Source organism: Carcharodon carcharias, chromosome 16, assembly GCF_017639515.1.
Source record: "Carcharodon carcharias isolate sCarCar2 chromosome 16, sCarCar2.pri, whole genome shotgun sequence".
Classification (NCBI taxonomy): Eukaryota; Metazoa; Chordata; class Chondrichthyes; order Lamniformes; family Lamnidae; genus Carcharodon; species Carcharodon carcharias.
The window spans coordinates 10,269,777-10,297,277 of NC_054482.1; the positions used below are offsets into that span (position 1 = coordinate 10,269,777).

A 27,501-nucleotide genomic window follows, 5' to 3' on the forward strand; every position below is an offset into this window, starting at 1 on the left:
CTTCCATCCTTCCTCACATCTTAAGTTCCCTTGTTGGTCATTCTGGCGAAATAGGCATCACTGCCAATACTGGTATTTATGCCCAGCCTTAATTGCTCTGTGAAGATACATAAAGAACATAAGAACTAGGAGCAGGAGTAGGCAAATCAGCCCCTCAAGCCTGCCCCGCCATTCATTACGATCATGGCTGATCTCATTGTGGCCTCAACTCCAATTTCCCGCCCTCTCCCCATAACCTTTCAACCCGTTACTAATTAAAAATCTATCTCCTCTTTAAATTTATTCAGCGTCCCGGCATCCACTGCACTCTGAGGTAGTGAATTCCACAAATTCATGACCCTTTGAGAAAAGTAATTCCTCCTCATCTCTAATTTAAATCTACCACCCCTTAACCTAAAACTATAGAACTATCGTTCTAGAATGCCCCACAAGGGGAAACATCTGCTCCAAGTCTACTTTGTCTATCCCCTTTAGCATCTTAAATACCTCAATTAGATCTCCTCTCATCCTTCTAAACTCTAGCGAGTATTGGCCTAAACTGCTCAATCTCTCCTCATAAGACAAGCCCTGCACCTCTGGAATCAATCTAATGAACTTCCTCTGAACCGCCTCAAGTAAGGGAAACAAAACTGTGCACAGTATTCCAGGTGCGGTCTCACCAATGCTTTGTACAGTTCCAATAACACTTCCCTATTTTTACACTCTATTCCTTTAGCAATAAATGGCAAAATTCCATTTGCCTCCCTTATTACCTGCTGTATGTGCATACTAGCTTTCAGCGATTCATGCACGAGGACACCCAGATCCCTCTGCACTGAAGCATTCTGAAGTTTCTCCCCATTTAAGTAATAAGTCGCCTTTTTATTCTTCTGACCAAAATGGATAACCTCACTCTTATCCATGTTAAACTCCATCTGCCAAATTTTGGCCCATTCACCTAACCTGTCCATATCCATTTGTAAGTTTCTTATTTCTTCACTGCAACTTACTTTACCACCTATTTTGGTGTCATCTGCAAATTTAGCTATAGTACCTTCTATCCCTGAATGCAAGTCATTAACATAGATTGTAAATAGTTGGGGCCCAAGGACCGAACCCTGTGGCACCCCACTAGTTACAGCTTGCCACCCAGAAAAAGATCCATTTATCCCGACTCTCAGAAGACAGTGGTGCACTGCCTTCTTGAACTGCTGGAGTCCATGTGGTGAGGATGCTTCCTCAGTGCGTGTTAGGGAGGGAACCCCATGATTTTGATTGATGGACAATGAAGGAATGGTGATATATGACCAAATCAGGATAGTGTGCAACTTGGGAGGGGAACTCACAGTTGTCAGTGTTCCCATGCACCTCCCACCCTTATTTTTCTGGGAGGTGGAGGCCACGGTTTTTAGAGATGCTGCTAAAAAAGCCTTGGTGAATTGTTGCAGTGCTTCCTGTAGATAGTTTACACTGCAGCCACTGTATGTCAGTGGTGGAGGGAGTGACCGTTTAAACTGGTGGATGAGGTGCCAATCAAGCTGGATGGTGTTGAACATCTTGAATGTTGATACAGTTGCACCCATCAAGGCAAGCGGAGAGTATCCCATCACACTTCACATTGTGCCCTGTAGGTGGTGGCAATGTTTTGGGGAATAGAAGGTGAGTTGCTTATTGCGGAATACCCGGCCTCTGACTTGCTCTAACAGCTACAGCATTTATGTGGCTAGGCCATTTGAGTTTCTGGACAATGATAACTGCCATCCTGCCAACAGCACCCCCCCACCCCCCACCAAATCCCCAATCCAAAGATGTTGATGGTGGTGGACTTGGTGATGGGAATGGTGTTGAATGTCAAGGGGAGGTGGTTCATTTATCATGTCCTGTGAAGCATTTTGACCATGTGCACTGTGGCAGCTGATCAACAAGTGATGCATCACTCTGTTTTCTCAATAAAAATGACAGTTAGGTCAGATTTAATCTGCTCCATCACTGGAGAAAGAAAAAAAGATCTCTGTACTCCTGGTACAGTGAGCTGTATCAACATCTTCCCCTTCCATTAACCTTTCCTTCCCTTCCCATTGTCACTGATGCTCGTTCCCCTAGTTTACGGTGCTCTTCTTACTGGTAGTGGGTGTCCCATTCATGTCGACGGCTCATATCAGACAGAAGCATGAAAACTTTCTTGATGTTTACAGAAACGGACATTTCCACTTTGACGGACAGAAACTGACCTTCCTCCAGGGTGAATAGTTTGGCCTAGAAAAAAGAAATTGACATAATTTCCTGAACAGTTGGCTGGCTGGAAATCCCTGAACTCTTTATGCTGTTGTTAGTTTAACTTGCCTTGTTCTGCGTGCAGTTCAGTACCCAGCTCTGTTTTGCAGCCAGCATTTTTAGTGCAGAGATGTTATTGTAACTGAGGTAAACCTTAAACAACAACAAAAAAAAAAGCAAACTAGTCACTTCAAACATCAACTGATCAAAGGCAGTTCCAGGTTGGATACCTGGTCAATGCAGAGTTTGCTGATCTTTGATAGAACAGCTGAGTTCTATAGCCGGCTCCAGTATTCCTGAGATGCCAGCAGGGGATCATAAAGGAAAATCAGCCAGGTTTCCCACTCCTGATTGCTATCCATGACTAGTTGTTGACGATGTGGGGGAGGACAGGTTTGGGCTAAACTTTGATTTTCATCACAGTTGGATGCCTTTCTGGGCTTTCACATGAATATGGGGCACTTGGGTGAATTACTGGAGGACTGCTGCTGTTCACTGAGCAGGACCCCAGCAAAAGTCAGGTAAGGAGGGAGGGAAAAAAAAGAGGGAAGAGAAACATGGAACAGAGAAATAATGCTATTAAAACATTGACGTTATGAGTTATAAAAACAGGAAGCAACATGAAGCTGGCATGAGGCCTGGCTTATTCCAGTTGACTTGGGTAACACAACTTGGTGAGAGGGCTAGGCTCAGTGTTGGGAGTGCTTCATGGATAACTGAAGGTGCCACCAACATAATAAAGGCCAAAATGAGGCAAATTCTAATCTGCCTGGCATATCTCACCACCACACAAGGTGTAATCTTCATTTTGGTACATATTTGCCAGCCAAAACTGACAGAAATCGTCTTCACTGGAAATGTTCCATGAATGACCAAAATTAACCTGCTTTATGGACACTTGTGAATTAGCACATCTGATCACTAATGCAAAGAATAGGTGACTAAATTGCTGTTCCCCCAAAATATTGGGCAGTGAAATAAGAACAAGCATTCAAAGATTGCAGCTGTCATAGGGAGGTTTATCAGCATAAAGCAACAGACAAAAAGACAACTTACTCAATGACAAAAATAAAACATCCACACACAGTCATCTAACAGTATCAAAAAGGCTAGTTACCTGATTGCTGGGGTCCCAGGGGACAGATAGTGGCACTTCAGTTTGTTTACGTGAAATTATATATTTTCTGAAAGAAAAACAACAGTATTTTCAAATTCTGTAAAAAGACTTGTAAAATACAGTTCATTTGTCCAGCTCAAAGTCCTAATGATCCAGAGGAATTTACAGCACATAATTCTTACTTAACATTCCATAATCCTTGTTAGATTTTACAGAATTTTGTAATATTAAGACCTCAGTTCCTCCAGCAAGGAGGCCGGTTTTCAGACCTTAAGTGTTGGACTTGGCTCCGGGGTAATGCACTTACCTCTGTGTCAGAAGGTCAGAGGTTCAAACCCACCTCCAGTGACTTAGCACCGATACTGCAGTGCAGTACTGGACTACTGAAGATGCCACCTTTCAGATGACATGTTAAACTGAGGTGCCACCTGACCTGTCAAGTAGGCATAAAAAGATCACTATTTGAAATAAAGCAGAGAGCTCCCCACCTGTTCTGCCCAAAAACAGGTGATCTAGTTTTAGCTGATCATGTACTCAATGCTGTTTTTGGGGCTTTACTGTGTGCCAATTTATTACTACGTTTTCCAGCATTATGACAGTGACTACACTTCAGAAACTGGCTGTGAAGCCCTTTAGGGCATCCTGAAGGTGTGAAAGGAGCTATAATAATGCAAGTTTTCTCTTTCTCATGGATGAAATGCAAGATTACACTGAAAAGTCCAACATCAGAGATTGAAACTGATCCCAACTCAGCCCAAAGGATCATAGAGTCATAGTCATAGAGGTCTACAGCACAGAAAAAGACTCTTCGGCTCATTGAAAGTGCATATCCAAATACATCTTAAATGTTATGTGGGCATCTGCCTCTACCACCCTTTCAGGCAGTGAGTTCCAGATTCCCACCACCCTCTGGGTGAAAAAAATCTTCTTCACATCCCCTCTAAGCCTCCTGCCCCTTACCTTAAATCTATTCTCCCTGGTTATTGATCCCTCCACCAAGGGGAAAAGTTCCCTCCTGTCTACCCTATCTATGCCCTCATAATTTTATACACTTCAATCATGTCGCCCCTCAATCTCCTCTGTTCCAAGGAAAATAACCCCAGTCTATGATCATGTATGGAATTCTCACCCCAAAACAATAATGTTACATGTAAACTTTACATATTTTTTTGCTGTAAACAGGACTTTATCAGGAGGCAAATGGCACCTTCATCACTGAAGGTACAAGAACCTGCACTTAACATGACGACATTTCTGTTTTAATACATTTTTTGCATTTACATAAAGGTGGGAGGGGGACTTCTGGGATTACCTCTGTTTCCAGCAGCTTTACTCTTTACAGTACTCACATCTAACCTGATTACATTTTCCAGAGGAGGATACACAATGTGGCTCAAGAGGCATCATATTGACACAGCCAGTGGACCTCTATTGACTAGACAACAGCAACAAATTGCATTTATATAGCACTTTTAATGTAGGAAAACAGCTTTGTGAATTCAATGTGCACGTTGGGGTAGGCTGTCAGGCATTGAGCTGCATCAGCGCAATTCCCTGCATTCTGTTTCTGGTACAGTATATGTGGTGTGGCTGCTGTGATCAGTACAAAGTGAAGTCCGAGAGCAGGTCAGCAGCTGGCCAAGTTTATTTGTATCACCATTGCTTGTCAGTTTTAAAGAGGTGTACAATGGTGTTTTCTCTTTGTTTGGCAACACATGTTTTGCATACCCAATGGTAATTTTCCAGACGGTTCACAGAGCGATCACAGTGTAAAGTTATATATTGCTGCAGTGCTGAAATAAAGAATGTGTGTGAGAATTGCTGTGATGTCCATCGCTGCTGCCCTGTAAAAGCACTCACTAATCATCAAAGGACTGGAGTGCTTTGGTTTACTGACCTGTCAAGTCGTATTTTCTTTCGTGCGCTTGCTTCTCGGTATCTTCTTTCTCCATCCTGTTGCGGGGAGCATGGTCAGGGTTACAAAAATAACCAACTCACAGTGTAATACCCTTGTGTTGACTTTAGTTTCTTGCGCAACCTGCCCCTGCCTTCCCGCTCAGCACCCTCATCCCCGTTGACCTTCAGCTGGAGAGGCCTTATGCTCTGGAATTCCTCTTCTAAATCCCTCCTACTTGTCTCCCTTTCCTCCATTCATACAGTCCTTAAAAACCACATCTTTGGCCAAGTTTTTGATTACCCCTGCTAACACCTCCCTTGGCTTAGCATCCAATTTTTGGTTATGCCTCTGTGAAGCACTCTATTCTACGTTAAAGGAACTATGTAAATACAGAAAATGGTAGTTGCTGTCCCTATAAATACTGTATGAAGCAATCACATTGAACCATGATATGCCGGACTCTGTTCTTGTAGCACTGTTTGTAGTGATCAGCACATATCCAGCTCAGAAACAGGCCATTTGGCCCAACAGTTTCTGCAGAGTTGTCTATTTGATTGATTTATAACAATATCTACTGGATACAACAATATACCAACTGGAGGGTCAAAAGACTGGTTCAGTAGAGGCCAACTGATGTACTCTTATCCATGTATTACCGCCTTTTAAAAAGATCATTCGTTCTCAGTGTCGTCGACACAGCTGACACTTATTGCCCATCCCTAATTGCTCTGCTCGAGTTGTCACTTCAGAGGGTAGCTAAGAATCAGCCATGATACATATAGACCATACTGGGTAAAGACAGCAGACTTCCTTCCCTAAAGGACATTTTTGAAAAGGTGGGTTTTTAAAACAACCCAACAGCTTCATGACCACTTTTACTGACACCAGCTTTTTAGTTCCAGATTTTTCTGAAATGGAATTCAAATCTTCAAACTGCCCTGGTGGTATTTGAATTCACATCTTCTGCATTATTAGTTCATTAACGTAAGCACTACATCACCAAACCCCTTAGTAAATTAGTACAGATTAGTAACCGGAACTTCTCCAGTTGAGGCATTATTAAAAACTGAAACCAAGTCAGCTCCATTTCCTGATGTGACGCTGAGTCAGTGACATTGTCTCCCAGGGAAATGCTTGACTTGGCTTTGTAGATGGAGATAGAAAGGAGACATCTACATGAATGAAAATTGGCAAGTCGAGTGTAACTTGCGTTCTTTAAGTGAGATCATATGTGAGTGTAGATTGCACAGCGCTTACCCCTGCTTCTGGCTTAATGCGGGGCAATGTGCTCAGCTCCCCATCTTTGTCCAGCATAACAAAGGTCAGAAATGCACTGTTGATATGCGTCTTCTGATCCCAGACTTCCTGATGGTAGGCTTCAGCACAGACACCAACTTCAAAGCTGAGAAACACCCCAGAAATTTAGAAAAGACTGTATGAAAAGGATCTTCACTGACTTAATGACAATTTAAAAAGTAAAACACATGCAATTATACTTACAGATAACCATGGTCACTCAATATTATACTGGACACATATATCAGCAAAATGGGAATAGGCTTCACATCCTACTAAGGTTTAAAACATTTACCACAGGTTTAAAGTATAAATTCTCAAATTTTCTACACTATTGTCATGATAATCACTGTTCTCTCCTCTTTCCCAATTCCAGGTATAGTTAGTCCTGCTATTTTACCATATTATATTACAAAAGCGTTAGCACTATCCTCTTTCTGACCCCGAACAAACACCATATCAGGTATCTTCCATCTTCCTCCTCTGAAGGCACTAATGCTGGGATACAATTCCACAGCTGCTGACAACCTCTAGTAAATCACACAAGTTCTTCTTCAAAAGCCAGCTCAGACAGTGAGTGTTAATGCACGATTCAACAACAAGCAATAACCTAAGCTTTGATTTTAATCCCTCCCTAGCTTAAGCACGCAGCTGTAGCTTCTCCATCTACCCTGGTTGCCATCAACTGGTGCAGTGCAAACTGAAGTTTGAGCCGGGACCCTCATGGTCTGGACAGTGATTACCCACTCAACCAACAGGAAGTCTAGATTTCTCTTCTCACAGAATTTTAACGGAACAGAAGGAGGCCATTCGGCCCATCGTATCTGCACCAGCTCTCCAAACAAGCATTATGACCTAGTGCCATTGCCCTGCCTTTTCCCTGCTTTGGATTCAGTCTTTCATTGTTTCTGCACCTGCACATTGTTTCTATTCAAATAATCATCTAATGCCCTCTTGAATGCCTCAATTGAACCTGCCTCCACCAGACTTCCTGCCAATACTGTTGTCCAGAAACTATTACAAGTTTAAAATATAACATTTCTTATGTAGTAAAACATTTGCTGATACCACAGATAATATCCTTATTTCCACACAATGGCCAGAATTTTGAGGTCGGCGGGTGCAGTCGGCAGGCCTGGGAGTGGCTAGGAAGCAGCCGGCTGCCCGCGATCGGCCCCCAACCGTGATTTCACGCTGGCTGGCCAATTAACGGGCAGTCAGTGTGAAAGGCCTGCTGAAACGCTCAGCGCTGCCGAGCTGGGGGCGGGAGGCAGGCGAGCGCTGAAGTCAGCGCTGACAGAGAGCTGCCTCAAGGAGCTGAAGAACTCAAATTAAATAGAAACAGGTTTTAAAACCCTGAAAAAAATGCCCACGCATCAGAAACAGTCACCTGAACATATACGTGAACATTCTGTGCAAACATATATATTTTTTAATTTAATGACGGAAATCTCGTCCCGCCCTTGGATGAGGTTTCCTGAAAAATGCAAAGGCTGCCTGATCGATTCGCCCGCTCGCCAACCGTAACTTTAGACGGGCAAGAAAAATCCCAGTTAACTGCACCGTTAATGGGCTTAATAGCCACTTAATCGTCGGTGGGTGCGCTTCCAAGTTTAGCGTGCGCCCGCCAACTGAAATATCACGCGAGTGTGTGATGACGTCGGGACAATCACCCGATGTTATTGTGCGCTCCAGCGTGTTGGGGTGCGCACCCACACGCTGAGCGAAAAATTCTGCCCAATATTATGCTGCAGAGCTGATGAATACTTAAATTTAATAATAGGTGCAGCCCTTGATAAGCATTACGCTATTGGAGAATACAAGGCCAACTCATATAAAGCTGTGTTGTGCTACATTTTATCAGCTCTGTCCTTGAACAAAGACTTTCCCCCCCTCTCCTGATAAGTTTTGTTTTATTTTGTTTTGGAAGCAATGAAAGACTGAATCCAAAGCACGTAGGAAAACTTTGAAAGTGTTTCCTTGAATTTTGCAGCAAAAACATTCTCTGGATATCAGTTTTTAGGGACCTCTGTGCATTGAAACCAATCATAACATCCAGTTGCTCTTACTCTGAATATACTGAAAGCACAGCAATTTAGAGAGCAGTCCATGCAGTAAGGCAGTATAACATCTCTCTTACCACTTGCATTGATAGCTGTCTTGCCGTTTACTACAAGGTGATGATACACAAATGTTTTTTCAGGCATAAAAATAAAATGGTGTCTGAATCATTACAATCCAACTTTTACAACAACAATAAAAACAACTTGCATTTATATAGCCCCCTTAATGTAGTAAAAGGTCCCAAGGTCCTTCATGGGTCTGAAAAAAAGTCGCATTTCGCATGTATTTTGGCAATGCCCAACTCTACCTCATCACCCCTTCACTCGAAACCTCCGCTATCTCTAATTTTTCTCACAGCTTGCCTGATATCCAGTAATGGAATGAGCAGAAATTCTTCAAACTAAATATTGGGAAGACCGAAGACATTGGCAATGATTTTCCGGCTCTATCCATTGCTGAGCTCTTCCTGTCCTGTTGAAAGTCAATGGGCTTTTGGCTGGCCCACTGCATCCCCCACAATGGGTCTCACCACAGCAAGGCCAGAAAAATCCCAGTCACTGCCTTCAGTTCCTGCCATAAAAATCTGTTCCCTAGCCACCAATTCCTTCCCTCTCCCTGGCAACCGTCTGAGGCTGAACCAGACTCTCTGTAACCGTGTCATCATATTTGACCCTGAGATGACCTTCTGACCACATATTCACGCCATCACCAGGATCACCTACTTACAACTCTGTGACAGTGCTCAACTCCACCCTTGTCTCAGCTCATCTGTTACTCAACCCTCACTCATGCTTTTGGTGCTTCTAGACTACACTAGTCAAGCCAGCCTCTACTGGCTGGCCTCCTATCTTCCACTCACAGTAAACTTGAGCTAACCAAAAGTCTTGATGTCCATACCCTAACTCATGCCTAATCCTGTTCACCTATGTACACTGACCTACACAGGAGCCCACTCCAGCAATGCCCCAATTTTAAAATTCTCATGTGTTTTCAAATTCCTCCACCTTTCCTATCTCTGTAACTTCCTTCAGCCCTTCAACTCTCTGAGATTTCTGTGCTCCATCAATTCTAGCGTCTTGCTGATCCACAATTTTAATCACGCCACTGTTGATAGCCTGGTCTTCAGCTGCCTATGCCTGGTCAGAAGGTCTGGAATTTACTCTCAAAACCTCTCCATCTCTCTCTCCTCCTTTAAGATGGTTTTTTAAATCTACCTCTCTGACCAAGCTTTTGGTCATCTGCCCTCATATCTCCTTAACTGGCTTGCTGTCAAATTCTGTTTGATAGCACTCCTGTGAACGTGGACATTTCACTGTGTTAAAAGTTATATAAACACAAGCTGTTGTTGTTTTATATTTTCTTAAACTACGCTATAGTGCAATGTGTCTCTGACACTAGCTTCACTTCTGTAAATCAACTTTTAATTGCAGAAAAGGTTGATTGTGAACTTTATACTGATTATGATATTACACCTACACATTTTTCGAAATGTAATTAATTACTTGGTTATGATGACTGAAGATATACTTGAATTGGTGCACATGACATGGTTTAAAGCTGGAATTGGCATTGAACAAAGATGACAAAAGGAATGAGATTTCAAAAGGACTTTTGTACTGGTACCAAAAATAGTAAATAATTTCAAACTTTGCATTGGCACTGTTGTGAGGAACTTAATTTGACAGGATTTTAAGTTCAATAACTATAGTTTGCTTGTGACTTCTCGGGTTTTTAAGTTTATAATGTACAGAGTTTAAAAACACATCCATTGTGGTTTATTGGTTAGGCAACACTCAAATATTTCAGATTTGTAAATTCCACTAATGTCTTGTTCTAGATTGCTATGGTTTTCTGAATACAGTCTGTTGCTAGAAACACGCTTCACCATTGGTGGCTATGCTTTCAGCTGCCTTAGCCATAAGCTCTGGGGTCGTTTCCCTAAACCCCTCTGCTTCTTTAATTCTCCCTCCTCCTTTAAGATGATCCTTAAAACCTATCTCCTTGACCACACCTGCCCTAATATCACCCATGTAGCTAAGTGACAAATTTTGTTTGATAATATTCCCGTGAAGCACCTTGGGATGTTTTACTATGTTAAAGGCACTATATAAATGCAAACAGTTGCTTTTACAAAGTATTTACAGTACTGAAGCAGGCCAACCACAAAACAGATTCATGCTGGTGTTTATGCTCCATATGAACCTCCTCTCACTACTCTGATCTAAGCTCATCAAAATATCCTTCTATTCCATTCTCTGCTCTTTAATTATCTAGGTTTCCCATACACGAATCTTTGCTATTCACTTCAACAATTTCCAGTTTTAGCAAGTTCCACATTCTAATCACTCGCTGGGTAAAGCTTCTCCTGAATTCCTTACTGGACTTATGACCGACTTGCTTATATTTATGACATCGCTGCAGGAGTTTCTCAGGGTAGTGTCCTAGGCCCAACTATCTTCAGCTGCTTCATCAATGACCTTCCTTCCATCATTAGGTCAGAAATGGGGATGTTCGCTGATGATTGCACAATGTTCAGCACCATTCATGACTCCTCAGATACTGAAGCAGTCCATGTCCAAATGCCTGGACAATACAATACACAAGTGCCAGACAATGACCATCTCCAACAAGAAAGAATCTAGCCATCGTCCTTTGATATTTAATGGCATTACCATTGATGAATCCCCCACTATCAACATCCTGGCATTACCAATGACCAGAAACTGAACTGGATTAGCCATATAAATACTGTGGCTACAAGAGCAGGTCAGAGGCTAGGAATCCTGTGGCAAGTAACTCATCTCCTGACTCCTTAAAGCCTGTTCACCATGTACAGGAGTGTGATGGAATACTCTCCACTTGCCAAGATGAGTGTAACTCCAACAGCACTCAAGAACTTGACACCATCCAGGACAAAGCAGCTCGCTTGATTGGCACCCCATCCACAAACATTCATTCCCTTCACCACCGACGCATAATAGCAGCAGTGTGTATCATCTACAAGATGCACTGCAGAAACTCACCAAGGCTCCTTAGACAGCACCTTCCAAATGCACAACCACTAGCATCTAAAAGGACAAGGGCAGCAGATACATGGGAATACCACCAACTAGAAGGTCCTCTCCAAACCACTCACCATCCTGACTTGGAAATATATCACCGTTCCTTCACTGTCACTGGGTCAAAATCCTGGAACTCCATTCCTGTGGGTGTATCTACATCACGTGGACTGCAGTGGTTCAATAAGGCAGCTCAAGGGCAAGGGCAATAGGGATGGGCAGCTAGCAAAGCCCACATCTCTTGAATGAGTAAAAAAAAAAATCCCTAGTTCTGTTGATTGTATATTAATTGAGTGCTTAATTCTATTCAGGTGTGGGGATTAATTGAGGATTCATTTGTGCTCCTAAATACAGAATCAGGTTTAAACTGTAGTTTTTTTGGGACTAAGGATGTATATTTTTAAATGTGTCTCTGTAAATAAAAGCTTATAAGTGTGTACGATTAAGCTCCAGTTGTATCCTTCATCACCTGGAAATCTGATATTGAACAGTTCTGTCTTGCTCACAAGTAGAAACATCTTCTCTATGTCTGCCCAATCAAGCTCTTTTGTAATCTTGATCAGGTTACCATTCAATCTTCTCTTTCCTAAAGAAAAGTGCGTGAGCCTGCTCAATTGTTCCTGATAGATATCAGCTCTTAATTCAGTTCTCATTCTAGTAAATCTTGTTTTCACCCTTTCTAGTGCTGCTATATCTTCTTTTATAATGAGGAGTCCTGGTGTTACTCCTTGTGGGCTGGAACAGAACTGGAAAATAAAGGAGTGAAATTGAGTGAGGGGTTGGAGATTGCTCCTCCCCCTCAAAAGGTGTAAGAATCCTGGCAAATTCCTACATTGGGTTTTCTTGCTAATTAACAAGAGTTAATTCACAAGAGCTAACTTAAACTGTATGACTGACTGTACACTTCTTTAATTTCATTGTTATACCGAATCTTTTCTGATTTTGCTTTTATTCCTGATTGCGATCTGCAAGAGTGGCTGAGAGGTTACTTGTTGGGAAATGCAAGTTGGGTCATCGTTGACAAGATCATAAAAAGATAAACTTCAGCAGAAATCTAGCAGAGCATGCAAACAGGCCTGCATGAGAACTAAAGGATAAAACACCAGAGCAGAACATTAGAGGCCCAGACAAAATAGCTCAGTACCAAAATCATTATGTTTTCCTTGCTTGACCATGAACTAACATTGAAATGTTTTTGAGTTGAGGCTGAAATGGGAAGCCAGAGACCGTGAGAGACTGACCTACCTTGGTCAGGCAGATGATTAAATGACATCTTTTGTAATTGGGCCATTCCAATAATAGAGGGGTAATGTTTAGGTTAAATCGGTCCCCATTCTTTATAGATTAAAATCTAAGGGGAGATACCCTGAGCACAGGAACTGTCACAATGCCTGCCTTTCTGGGGCACAACCAGGGTGTAGTTACGTGAAGATCACGCTTCTACCCAGGGCGTAATGGCAATGCTCTTGTGCTTTGTTATTTCTGCTCAGACATTAGCATGTGTCAAGTCTTACTTATATTGAATAAACTATAACCACTGTCACCAATAAGGATTATCACTTTGAATCATTTTGGAACTTGAGAATCAGTGGTTAAAGGGATAATTGACTTTGATACACCAAATTCCAAGTGTGGTCTAACCAGAGTAATAGATAAGTCTAACATAAATTCTCTGCTTTTCAATTCTATCCCTTTAGAAATGAACCTCAGTACTTTGTTTGTCTTAATGACCTTACTAACATGTATAGCTACTTGTAGTGATTTGTATATTTGTAGCCCCAGATCCTTCTGTTCCTCTACCACGTTTAGTAACTCATTTTCTAAGGAACATATGGACTGCTTCATTTATCAAAATGTATTACTTTGCACTCATCTTTATTGAAGTTCATTTGCCAATTACACCCCCAATCCTGCATGTTTATTAACACCTTCTATATCCAATTGCAGTATTAATTACACTCTCCAATTTGGTGTCATTCGCAAATTTTGTAACTGTTCTTATAATTCTCAAGTCCAAATTGTTTGTGTAGATGGCAAACAACAGTGGTCCCAGCACCGATCCTTGTGGAGCAGCGCATCCTGCCACTTGCCAATCTGAGTAACCCTGACTCTGTTTTCTGTTTCGTAGCCAGTTTGCTATCCATTTGCTACTTGTTGTGTCAAACAATATTTAACAACAACCCACATAAGGAAATGGTACATTAGAAAAGAGATACCAGATTTTGTTCAGTTCAAAATCAGATGGGACACTGGATAGTGGAAGGACAGGGTTTATATCCTGAGTTCTGTTATTTGCTTTTGCTGCTGTAAACTCATTGAAAGTCTTAATCAGGAGCATCTCCATATTGCAAAAGGAGGGTGTCCATATCATAAGAATGAATGTCGCCATATCATAATAAAGTTTCTATTCACATGTATACTTGTGCAGTGGGGCTGGAGGCCCTCCATTATGTGAAAACAATTGAGGGAAAGGGAAGGGATATCACTATCCAAAAGGGAGTTTTATTTTTAATTGAGTCTATTCGTGTAGATTTTTAAATTGAATGTAAGAATTAAGGGTGAGAAATCTGTAGTAAAAAAAATTCATGAGTAAGCTTCAAATGGATTGAGTCTAGTGGTGTTGGTTGTGTTGGAAGGCAGCCTGAGATAGAAATTGGTCTTGAGCGGCAGTGCTAAGTGTGCGGCAGTGCCTTGGCTGGTTCTGCACCTCACTTTACAATCAGATCTATTGAAATTAATGGAACTGAATTGCAGCCAGGGGAAGATAAAATACCCTGCATTTTGTACAACCGATCAAGACCATTTCCATCCCACAGACTGTGGAGGAGATCGGGTCTGGGCTTTTACAGAGTGTAGAACATAAGAACATAAAGGAGCAGGAGGTAACTATTCGGCCCCTCAAGCCTCCTCCACCATTCAATACAATCATGGCTGATTTTCTGCCTCAAGTTCACTTTCCCAATCACTTCCCATAATTTCTGATTCCCTGAAAGACCAAAAATCTATCTCAGTGTTAAATGTTTTTAATGATGGAGCATCCTCTGGGACAAACAATTTCAAATATTCATAACGCTCTGAGTGAAGAAATTTCTCCCTTCTCAATCCTAAAATCCTAAATAATCAACCCCCTATCCTGAAACTGTGTCCCCATGTTCTAGATTCCCCAGCTGAGGGAAATAACTTCTCAATGATACCCTGTTTAGCCACTTCAGAATCTTGTATTCTTAATGAGCTCTCCTCTCATCCCTCTAAAATCCAGAGTATGGGTCCAATTAACTCAGTCTGTCATCAGGTAACAACCCTTTCATTCCAGAAACCAACCTAGTGAATCTTCACTGTACCACCTCCAAGACAAATATATTCTTCCTTAAATATGGAACCAAAACTGCGCACAATGCCCCAGTTGTTATCTCACAAAGCCCCATAGAATCGTAGCGTGAATTCATTGTTCTTGCACTCCAAACCCTTGCATTGAAGGCCAATATTTGCCTTCCTAATTGCTTGCTGTACCTACACGTTAACTTTGTGTCCCTTTTATGAGTACATCCAAGTCTTTCTGAACAACATTTAGAAGTTTCATGCTTTAAAAAAATTTTGCTTTTCAATTATTACAACCAAAGAGAATAACCTCACACATTATACTCCATCTGCCACCTTGTTGTCTAATCTGTCTATATACTTGTAACCTCTTGGGTGGAATCTTACCAGCCACACAGAGACAGCGGTCGGTCGGCCGGTGGGTGGGTCGGTGGGTAGGGGCAGGAAATTTTGAAATGGCATGCTGGATCCGCAACTCAATACATTTTCCACCTCCGGCTGACATTGTGGAGTTGGGGGAGCAGTGAAAACGGCTACCTGCCCAGCAGTGGTGGATAGCCAATTAGTGCCAATTAACTGGCCACTTGGAGCTTACTGCTATTCTTTGCAACATTATAAGCCTCTTCTTTGAAACAAATGCTATCCTTAGCTTTCCTCGTGAACCACGGATGGATCTTCCTTGCTGAGTTTTTGGTTTTTAAGGGAAGTATTTATGTTGAAGCTTTTGAATCATTTCTTTAAATGTTTCCAATGTTAATTTACCCTCATATCTTCCAGTTTATTTACCCTATCAACCTTAGCCAGCTCTCCCCTCATACCAAATTGGCTTTGCTTAAGTTTAAGATTATTGTTTGGAACTGGAGTACATTGCTCTCAAACTTAATATGGAATTCAAGTGTATTCTGGTCACTGTTTCTCAGAAGATCTTTTACCATGAGATTACTCATTAAACCTGCCTCATTACACAATACTAGGTCTAAAATAGCTTTATCCTTAATTGGTTCCACAATGTATTGTTCCAGTAAACTGTTGCAAAAGCATTCTACAAATTCACCTTCCAGACTACCTTTAACAAGTTGATTTGTCCAATCTATATGAAGATTAAAGTCCCCCAAGATTATTATATTGCCTTTGTTACAAACTCCAATAATTTCTTGCTTAATGTTCTAACCAGTGGTAAAACTACCATTAGGGGGCCTATAAACTACACCCACCAGTGTCTTTTGACCCTTGTTATTCCTAATCTCCACCCAAACTGATTCTACTTCCTGATCTTCTGAACCAAGATCCTTTCTCACTATTGTTCTTATGTCATATCTATCAGAGCTATTCCTGCACTTTTCCATTCTGTCAGTATTATCAAAATGTTGTGTACCCTGAGGTATTTATTTCCCTATCTTGATTATCTTGTAACTATGTCTCTGTAATGGCAATTAGATCTAAACCATTTATCTCTATGTGTGCCGTTGGTTATCTATCTTCTTATAAATGCTTTGCATATTTAGATAAAGGGCCTTTATTTTATTTTTACTGCTATTCTTTGCATGGACCTTACTCACTGATACACAATCACTGGTAAATTTTTTGCCCCTTCATGTCCTACATTGGCTGTCTTTATTCAATCATGACACTGCTCCGTTGCCTCGACTTTTCACTTTAGATTCCAAATTTCACTTCACCTGATCTCTCCACCCCTTTTAGTTTAAAGCCCTATCCACAGCTGTAATTATACAACTCACACTACGCTGAACCCAGCCCGGTTTAAATGGAGCCCATCCAAATGGTACAGCTACACCTTTCCCCAGAACCATTGCCAGTACCACATGAATCAAACCCCCTTTCTTCCCACACCACTGTTTCAGCCCTGCCCAGGGCTGGGCTTTCAACTTTGTTGAACAACTTGAAACCTGAAGTTTTTTGAAAGAAATCTGGAGACACAAAAGTCATGAAGCAGCAGGAAAGTTAAAGGTACAAATAGTCAAACAAGTGCAAAGTGAAACTGCTCATCACCGCTACCATTACTTAACAATAATCAACAATTATTAATCTAAAATACACTACTCTTTACCTACCATAAAATTAATGTGCATCAACCAGAGATGTTCAGTAACAACAGGAGAGTGACAAATGATTTTCTTCTTCTATTCTCTGAACTGTCTTCTCACATAAACTCTTGTTGGGTTACTGGAGCCCTTGAGCAGTGCAAGCAAGAGGCTATTATTTTGTGTGTGGGCCTAGACCATTTATTACAGGTGGCTGTTCAACCATGAAGGCCATCACAGCTGACCCAACCCTGTGCTCACTCAACACCCACACACTCTCAGTAACCAGCAGGATCCCTGGCTGATTTCTCCCTTCTCTGACTCAAGCCATGTGGTACTCCAACTGAAAAGAGTTAGCTCTGCTAAATCAAGGGACCAATTTGGTTTTCTTTCCTGGTCCACTTAGATTTGCATGAAAAGTCATTTGCTTATCATGCAAGAGCTGTGTAATGAAAATGGCGAGGTCAGAGGCAGGGCCCACTCCAACCTTGTGGTTGTAATGGGACCAATTCTCACGTACACACAATTCAAATTTGAGATAGGTTGACTGGTGCGTGGGGAGGCCAAGGTGTGAAACTCTGTCCTCACCTTGTTTTAAATGCATTGTTGACTATGGCCTTCAAACTTATGCGATCTCCAACTTGTGAGGGTCCCCTGAAGTGGAACATGTCAATGGTCTTCAGCACTGGATGCCCTTTGCAGAAGCGGCTACAATCGCAGTTAAGTAAAAAAAGAAATCAAATCTTAATTTAATGAGTAAAAATTTAGCTGATGATTAGTAAAATTCATGGAATGTAACATTTCTGCCATCCGTTCATCTCTTCCAATTAGATTCAGTCCAAACAGTATTACAGTTTTACTTAAACAGGGAAGTATACAGTTTCCAGGAGGAATATGTTCAACAAAGCAGAATTTTGATATAAACACTGCCATTTCTATGCAAGGCTGTTCTCAGCTTCTACATGTCAACATGCTAAATTCATTGGCCACAGGCAGCTCACTGAGAACTCCCAGGTAAAATCTCTGTCCCTTTCAAACTTCCTCAAAATAGTGCACAAAATTCCCAGAAAGTTCATCAATTTAACTTAATAGTTAATTGATGTAGCTGGGTAAGGAGCTTTGTTTAATTTCAACTACAAAATCAAGGAGGTAAGTGGTTAATCATCATATAGCACAGCAGTTCTGTAAAACACAATTTACACCAGCATTTTCAACACCATCGGAAAAGAACTACAGGTAAAGTATAAAATGAACTATTCCACAAGAGCTAGGTCTTTAGAACTACTGCAATCTAATATATTGTCAAATCACACTTTCCCAACTCAGTTGATGGTCTTGTGGCTAAAGGCACCATCTGGAATATTACTAAACCATACAGACCAGAAGATCGCAGGTTTGAGCCTTGGGGTGTGTGGAGTTAGCTGATCTCAGCCAGTGCAGCAGTTCCTTTATCATTGAAATTAACATCCCTGGGTTAGGCAGAGGGGAGAACCAGTTTTACAATCTCCATAGAGACCTGTAACTTTTGAAGAGAAATTCGAACTTCCACTTATTAGCTGAAAGAATGTGTCAGTGTCAAGATTTCACACTGTTAAAACTTTTACTCTAACACAGGGTTGGGGAACCTACAGCCAATGGGGCCAAATCAAAAATTTTGAAATTTTGATTTTCGAAACTATCGACCTATGACAGTAGCGCCTTAAAAAGAGCATTTATCATCATTATGAATTTGCTTTGCATAAAAGCGTCAGCTAAATTACTGTAATGATATAATATTCAAATTCAGCCACCACATTAAAAGAGTGGGTAAGTTCGACGTTTCTATATTCTCTTTTAAAAAAAATACCCAAGTTAAGTTGATTTTTATCTGAGTGCCCACGACCGATTTTGTCTATGTGTGAATAGCTCGTTATCAGAAATAGGTTCCCCACTCCTGCTCTATCAGATGACTAAAAAAACACTATTGACTAAACATAATTTTCTTTTGGCAACTTATACTTTAAACTATAGAAATAAACGGTTCTTTGTCACTTATCCCTCTCCATGGAAATAAAATTCTTATCACAAACAGTTTACACTTGTTCCCAGCTTCCAATGGGTTGTTCCCTTTTCACTTTCCCAGCTGGGGAACCTTTAGTCCCAGAACTGCTTTTCACTGTGAGTGCTAGGCTGTAGATCACTTCTTCTATCATCAAGCTAGGTGAATCTTTCAGTCTCCTGTAACAGCTCATGAACTTGGTCTTCACTCTGAGCATGAACTCCCAACTGCATTCTGCATGGTGAACGAAAATGTAAGCATTTTATCTGGATTTGGCTGATTCTATTTCTTGCTCTCTACTTCTTGGCTGGCTGCAGATCACAGAAGACAAAACTGCAACTGCTGTCTGTCTGTGATATACCCAGATTTGTGGAGAAGCCTGTAACCTAATCTCAAAATGGCTTCTTCACTCTCTTACCCATTGCAACAGGAAACACATTAGCTTTCTATCCAAGTAGAAATATTAATTAATCGTGTTTGATCCCAACTCCCTCTCCAATTAGAAGTCAAGGGATAGTTTACAGCGCTGCTGTTAACAATTCAATAGCTATAACACCTTTTTTGGACTTTGAAAGACTCGAGGCCTATTCATGGTATACTCAGTACCTGCTGGCATTATGATGGTTTGATCAGGAGATCAGTTTTAAGGAGGTTGTAAAGGAGAGGGTCAAGGCAGAATGGGAATTCAGTAATGTGGGAAACTAAGCATCTTGAAGCACCGCTGGCAAAAGGTAGGCAGAAGAGGAGCAGAGAGTTCAGGAATGCAGATTGTAGGGCAAGGAAAGGTCGCAGAGACAGAGAATTGCAAGGTCTTGAAGGGATTTAAAGACAGGGTGTTGGAGGACTGGGGGCCAATACAGGTCAGTGAGAGAAGGGTCATGGGCAAGCGCAAGTTGGTGTGTGATTGAACGATATGTAATTTCAAGAGTGTGCAGAAAAGGAGGCTGACCAAGAGAGCACTGGAATAGCACCAGCAAAGACATGGATGAAGATTTCAATGGCAAATGTGCTGAGGTAGGGGTGGAGACAGAGTTAACATTAACTAATAAAATACATTCCCCTTTTTAAACTGTATGTCAGTATTCATGGTCACTGCCATTATTTTTTAGGAGTGAAATACAGTACTTTGATGACATAATTTTAAAAATTTGCATCTAATGTATTATTCTTCTGTGCTGTACTATTCTCTGATTCTATTCTCAGTTTAGATTCTGCAAGCATCCTTTAAATGGAGAGATGTCTCCATCTGGTGGACAGTGGCAGTAGCACCCAATTCATTAAAAATAATAGGATAATGACAAATGTTAGAAATCTGAAATCAGCAAGGGCCACTTTATATTTTTGGAAATCATAGTTTCTCCAGTTTCCCACAAAGCTTTCCATGTAATAACTCACTCGGTTTACTCATTATGCCAAAGACTCCTAAAATATTTCCATGCAAAATTTATTTTCCGAAGTATCACAGAACGGTTACAGCAGAGAATGGTTACAGCACATTCGGCTCGTTGAGTCTGTACTGGCTCTCCGAAGGGCAATTCGCCTAGTGCCATTCCCCTGCCTTCTTCCCATAGCCCTGCACATTTTTTTCAGATAATAATCCAATTCCCTCTTGAATGCCTCAATTCAAACTTACTCCCAGGCAGTGCATTCGAGAACCTAATTACTTGCTGCATGAAAAAAGCTTTTTTGGTGCCATTGCTTCTTTTGCTATTCCCTTAAATCGGTGCCCTCTTGTGCTCAATCCTTACACCAATGGGAACAGCTTCACCTTATCTACTCTGTCCAGACTCTGTCCAAATCTCCTCTCAACCTTCTCTTCCACAAGGAAAAGATCACCCAACTTCTCCATTCTATCTATGTAACTGAAGTTCGCCATCTCCGAAACCATTTTTGTGAATCTTTTCTGCACTCTCTCTACTGCCTTCACATTCTTCCTGAAGCGTGGCATCCCAAAACCACATGCACTACTCCAGTTGAGGCTGAACCAGTGTTTTATACAACACTGTGAATGAATAAATAAAAGAAAAACCTCCTTGCTTTTGTGCTTTATGTATTAATAACATTTTGGATGCTGTATCATTTATTAAATGTTCTTTCAACCTGTCCTGCCAACTTCAATGATTTACGCACATATACACCCAGGTCCCTGTGCTCCTGAACCCCTTTAGAATTGCGCTCTATTGTATATTGTCTCTCCGCATTCTTCCTATAAAAATGAATCACTTCACACTTCTCTGTACTAAGTTTCATCTGCCATTTGTCCACCCACTCCACCAACCTGTCCATATCCTTTTGAAGTTCCACACTATTCTCTAATAGTTCACAGTACATCCAAGTTTTGTACCATCTGCAAATTTTGCAATTGTGCCCTGAATACCAAGGTCTAGGTCATTAATACAAAGCTGGAAGAGCAGGGGCCTAACAACGACTCCTGAGGAACTCCATTATAAACTTTCCTCCAGTCTGAAAACATTCATTAACCACTACTCTCTGTTTCTTATGACTCAGCCATTTTTGTATCCGTATTGCTTCTGTCCCTTTTATTCCATGAGCTCTAAATTTGCTCACAAGTCTGTTGTGCGGCACTTTGTCAAATGCCTTTTAGGTGTCCATGTACATCTCATCAACAGCATTACCCTCATCAACCCTCTCAAAATTTTGTCAAGTGCAGAAGCCACAAAAGTGATAAAAATAATCTCATCCTTGTCTTCATTTCCTGGTGAATTGCTTGTTCTGTTGCTCACAGTCAGTTAATAAGGGATGGGATGAGGAAAAAAAAATAACAGGGCGAAGGAGGAGAACTTAGTGAAAGGATGTTCTGGCCCTGGACAGGGTCCAGAGGAGGTTCACGAGAACGATCCCAGGAATGAAAGGCTTAACATACGAGGAACGTTTGAGGACCCTGGGTCTATACTCGATGGAGTTTAGAAGGGTGCGGGGGGATCGAACGATCGATGATTGAAACCTACAGAATACTGAAAGGCCTGGATAGAGTGGACGTGGGGAAAATGTTTCCATTAGTAGGAGAGACTAGGACCCGAGGGCACAGCCTCAGAGTAAAGGGAAGACCTTTTAGAACAGAGATGAGGAGAAACTTCTTTAGCCAGAGAGTGGTGAATCTACGGCATTCATTGCCACAGAAGGCTGTGGAGGCCAGGTCATTGAGTGTATTTAAGATGGAGATAGATAGGTTCTTGATTGGTAAGGGGATCAAAGGTTACGGGGAGAAGGTGGGAGAATGGGGTTGAGAAACTTATCAGCCTGGATTGAATGGTGAAGCAGACTCGATGGACCGAATGGCCAAATTTCTGCTCCTATGTCTTATGGTCTTATGGGCTGACAGAATGAGGGAAAGCAGATTGGGATCAGGGAACAATATGGTGATTATATGAACTAAATGAAATGGAGGAGATGCGGTCAATTGGGAAAGGAAGGTGACCAGGAGGAGCAAACAGCACATGATCTGATGTGGTTGAGGAGGACTGTAGAGCAATAATTCTTTACAAAAAGAAAATGCAAGGAAAGCTGCCTTCTGATCACAACAATACACAAAATGGGCCTGTGATGCAGTAATCGGATCACAAGGAGCAGATGGGATAAGTGAGGAAACAGGGTGAGATATCATTATTATAGTGGATGCAGGATGAAGAGCAAGGAATAGTCAGGTGGGTGTGTGTGGTTGGGGGGGGTGGGGGGGCGTGAGGAAGGTATGGAGCATGGTTAAATTGCAGGGCCTTTAAGGGGTTAAAGGGCAAAAGTAGCTGAATTAGGGAATGCAATAGGGGCAATGAGTTGATGGAAGTTGAGGGCATGAGCATGTTGAGCAGTGATAAAGTTGCCAAGGGGGAGTAGTGGATGAAACAGGATATTGGGGCACACAGACAGACAGACAGATAGTCTGTCACACTGCAATTGCATACATTCAATTAGGCTCCATTCTTCCCACACTTTTCCCACAGCCAGTAGGCTGCCTTCCTACATGCCCTACCAGCTCAAAACAAATCTATATCCAACAACTAGATCCCTTGCAGTGCCTGATGTCTCCCAATCACAATCTTCGGGCCTACTGTATAACCTCAGTCCCACATCCACTGAGTAGTCCACTGCACAGCGCCCCTCTAACCACCACTGTCCCGTGGCACCTCCCTTTTCCACAACACATCACCTCCCACCCAAAAGTACAAAAGAAAATCAAAACAGAGAAAATGAAGCAGCAATGAAGAGAAAACAGGGAGGCAAGCAACAGTAGATAAACTGATGCTTCTTTACTCTTCCGTTACCATCCCTAATTCTATCCTGCCTGACTGGTAGGCCAGACACCACAGGTGGTGGCACAGTGGTATACGGTTTGGAGGGACACCGGACCCTGTGAAGCCTCCTCGGCAAAGAAATCTGCTGCTGATTACCTCAGCTGATGAGTCAGTGCTCCTCCATGTTGAACACCACTTGAAGAAATCACTGAGAAAAGCATGGGCACAAAATGTACTCTGGGTGGGGACTTCAATATCCATCACCAAGACTGGCTTGGTAGCTACGTTACTGGTGGAGTTGCTGAATCCTAAAGGACATGTCTAGCAGACAGGGCTAGAGACATGTGATGAGAACACCAATACAAGGGAAAAACCTAGTGGACCTTGTCCTCAACAATTTACCAGTCACAGACACTTCTATTCATGACAGCATAGGTAGGCATTACCATTGAACAGGCCTTGTGAAGATAAAGTCCTGACTTCACACTAAGGACACTCTCCATTTTGTTGTGTGGCACTACCAGCTCAAAACTGGGCACGATGAGGCACTGTGTGCCCTCAGCAGAATTGTATTCAACCACAATCTAACCTCATGGCCCATCATATCCCCCATTCTACCATTACCATCAAGACAGTGGACGAACTTCAATAAGTGTAGGAAGGCATTCCAGGAGCAGGCATCAGGTATACCTAAAAATGACATGACAACCTGGTGAAGCTACAACACAGGACCACATGTATGCTAAACAGTGGAAGCAGCATGCTACAGATAGAGCTAAGTGACCCCATAACTAACAGATCAGATCAAAGCTCTGCAGTCCTACCACATCCAGTTGTGAATGGTGATGGACAATTAAACAACTAACCAGAGGAGATGGTCCCATAAATATCCCCAGTGGAGAGCCCAGTGGGGAGATCACAGAGCCTCCACCCCTCACTTTAAATTGAGCAAGATACGTTATGATCTCCTCCTCTGCTCGATTTTCAGTTCTCTGCACTGCCAAACGGATGCTTTAGGTATTTCCATGTGATGAAAATTCTCCCCTATATATTCCAAATTCCTGTGAGCATAATATGGATAGATACATGTATCTATCTATCTATATATAAACAAAGATGTATCAGGTGCATATTTTTCCTGCTTATCATACTTCCTGCATCTCATTTTGGTTCTCATTACCACACTGCATATGCAACATTCTCGTAGCTGATTACTAAAATTCTGTATTTATAAAGCAGATGCAAATCATAGCTGTACAGATAACACGGGACCTGTCAGCAAGTAATAAACTGTAAGGAAAACTGCCAGTCAAGACAAAAACATTACCGAAAATGGGAAGTCTTCAAAAAGCAGAAGGGAGAAGGTGGAATAACCAAATCGATGAAAATATTTTAATAAAAACCTTTTGTGCTATTGTGAACAAGAAATCATTGATCAGAGAGTCTAATAATTGAAATTATTAGTGTGTGGAATTGTTAGGGAGGCAGGGGGAGTAAGAGAAAAGTTCTTCTTCACTATTGTTGTTACAGGCCTCTGGTGGTGGCTAGATACAGAGCAGCATGGGTGGGGGAACTGTAACCAGGGCCCCTGCTGACCAGCTAACAGCGTATGGAAGAAGGGACAGCAAACAAATACCTTGCAGAAATTGTAGCAACGCTCTCCATCCAAGCCATGATCTGTCCTCCGAAAGTGTTACTCTGGTGGTTTGCATGGGGTGGCAGGACAAGCTCAATGCTCTCAACCCTGGTCTTTCCTGCTGGAACGGCTCTCTGGGATTCTTCAAAATTTGGCTCTGGTTTCGTAAACACATTTCACACGTAAGCAACATCTCAGCTTTTCACATGAAGACCAGCTCAGGGCACCTTAACCTTGCAACTTGGGCCCATGTGAGGAATCACAGGAACAAACTTACACACGAAGGTTTGATCAAGGTACCTGACCCTTGTGACAAAGCTACATTTGTCATCATTCTAGCTAGCTCATGTTGCAGATTCACTTCTTGTCACAAGTACTCTGAATACAAACTTAGTTACTTAGACTTAGTAGCTCCCACATCTAGAGGTGCATGAGGCAGACAAAGCTCTCCATTCTCTCCTGTCCACAGCCAATACAAATGTCAATTTAAGTGCCTTCCCTTATATCTGCCCAATTCAATTCAATGAAAAGTTTAAGATTGGACACTTAACCATCTTGTGGTGAGACAGGACACCACAGAAAACATGAATATGTCATCAGCACCAAAAGCACTAACTGACTCCTGTCACAACATACTCCTTCACTGCCTCTCACCTTTGTATTAAGATGATCTCATTGACGGTTAAATAGGTTTGTTTCTTTCATGGATTTCTTCTCTGGTGCAGTGTTCTAGAGTTCAGTTTTTTTCTCTGAATAACATAGCATGATAACACGCAGCCAGAGACAATAAAGGAAATTCCCTCAGGAATTTGATCCTGGTTGTTGCTTAGAGTGCAGGAAATCCTGGAGAAAACTGAAATGAGGTATCGCACATTTTTTTTTTGTCTGTGTTGGATTCCCAGAACAATCAAAATACTGCTAAATCTCAACCAGGGAAAGCTTCAAACCAAGGAGTTTCCACCCCTCTGAATAAGAGAATCACCTTGGGAAATTCCTGTGTATCTCATAGTAGAGATCAAAGAGAAACAGAGGAGGGCCTAATCCTCACAGGTGGGAAATGAAAAAGAGAGCGACAGAAAAAGAGAGAGAATATGGGGAGGAGAGGGAAAGGGGGAGAGGGAGTGGGAGAGGGGGAGAGAAAGAGAGGGAGAGCAGGAGGGAGAAAGAGAGCTGATCAAAAATATGAACTTCAATTTAAAATTTCAGAAACCACTTCAGCTGCGATTTTAGTATTTACTGCAAAATAAACTGCCACTTAACAGTACCTCAGCGACAAGCCGAAAACAACTCAGACAAGTGTCAACAACAAAAACTATTCCGTCAGATGTCACTTCCCCATCTGGGAGAGGAGAAAAGTGAGCAAGAAACAAAAGAGAGAGGCAAAGTGTAAGCTGTTTCAATTAAGTTGAGTGCTTTCTCATTCATGAAAATAGGCTTTGACATGGCTACACCCAACAGGAAACCATATAAACCACATTCTGCACTGACCAGTTTCTGTCTCAAATTGGGATCTGGACCTCTTCTGAAAACCTTGAGTTTGTTGGGCGACATATTCTCTAGTTAGCTGAAAGTGCCTCTCCAAAGTGGCCATTTTCCATATCTGAGATGTCAGACTAGTTGGTTATGGTGGGCATCACAGTTGAGTGTATCAGTTTGATCAACCAAATAACTATGCAAATTGTGATATACATTCCATTTGTATTATTACACACAATACTTCAGGCCATCTTTAATCAGTATTGCATTAAGATGCTAAACTACAAGTTGTGCCATAGGTTAGCAAGGTCATTTAAAAAAGCAACGGAGTCCTAGGCTTTACTTCTAGAGGAATAGAATTAAAAAGTAGGAAAATTATGCTAAACCTTGATCAAACTACACTGAAGGTACTGCATGCAGTTCTAGTTGCCATATCATGAAAAGGATATAGACGTGTGCAGAAAAGATTTACAAGGATGATGCTTGAAAGGTGTGGCTATATACGAAAAGGATTTCAGGCTGGGTCTCCTCCCTCTTGAAAAAACAAGGCTAAGGGGTGATCTAATAGAGGTGTTTAAAATTCTGAAAGGTTTTGATTGAATGGATATAGAGAGAATGTTTCCTCTTGTGGGTAAGAGCATAACTAGAGGTTATCAAAATAAGATAGTTAACAAGAAGCCCAATAGGAATTCAGGAGAAACTTCTTTACCCAAACAGTGAAGAGAACATGGAACACGTTACTACAAAAAGTGGTTGAAGTGAAAAGTATGGATGTTTTTAAGGGGAAGCTAGACAAGTGTTTGAAGAAGGGAATAGATGGTTACAATGGTAGATTTAGATGACAAAAGATGGGAGGAGGCTTAAGCGGAACATAGACACTGGCATGGACTGGTTGGGTCGTATATTTTATATAATCCTATGGGGATCATGCAAATCCAACATTCTGGAATAGTCTGTGTTAAGCGATTGATAACTATGAAGGTTGAATTCTGTACATTAATTTCTTATCCCCCATAAATATTATTTGGGGGTAGGGTTGGGGAGAGAGCAAAATG

General features: G+C 41.6%; 1 protein-coding gene across 3 annotated transcripts in view; it reads right to left on the minus strand.

Moving 5' to 3' along the window:
- The window catches only part of acot11a (acyl-CoA thioesterase 11a), a 107,097-nt gene that overhangs the window by 15,084 nt on the left and 64,512 nt on the right, over positions 1 to 27,501 (minus strand). For all 3 annotated transcript variants that reach the window (XM_041208123.1, XM_041208121.1, XM_041208122.1), the window contains exons 8-14: positions 24,971 to 25,127; positions 17,635 to 17,754; positions 6,525 to 6,669; positions 5,268 to 5,323; positions 3,371 to 3,437; positions 2,323 to 2,406; positions 2,102 to 2,235 (exon numbers count right to left, since the gene is read on the minus strand). In XM_041208123.1, coding sequence (XP_041064057.1) covers positions 2,102 to 2,235; positions 2,323 to 2,406; positions 3,371 to 3,437; positions 5,268 to 5,323; positions 6,525 to 6,669; positions 17,635 to 17,754; positions 24,971 to 25,127 — 763 coding nt within the window. The remainder of the gene's footprint in view (positions 1 to 2,101; positions 2,236 to 2,322; positions 2,407 to 3,370; positions 3,438 to 5,267; positions 5,324 to 6,524; positions 6,670 to 17,634; positions 17,755 to 24,970; positions 25,128 to 27,501) is intronic.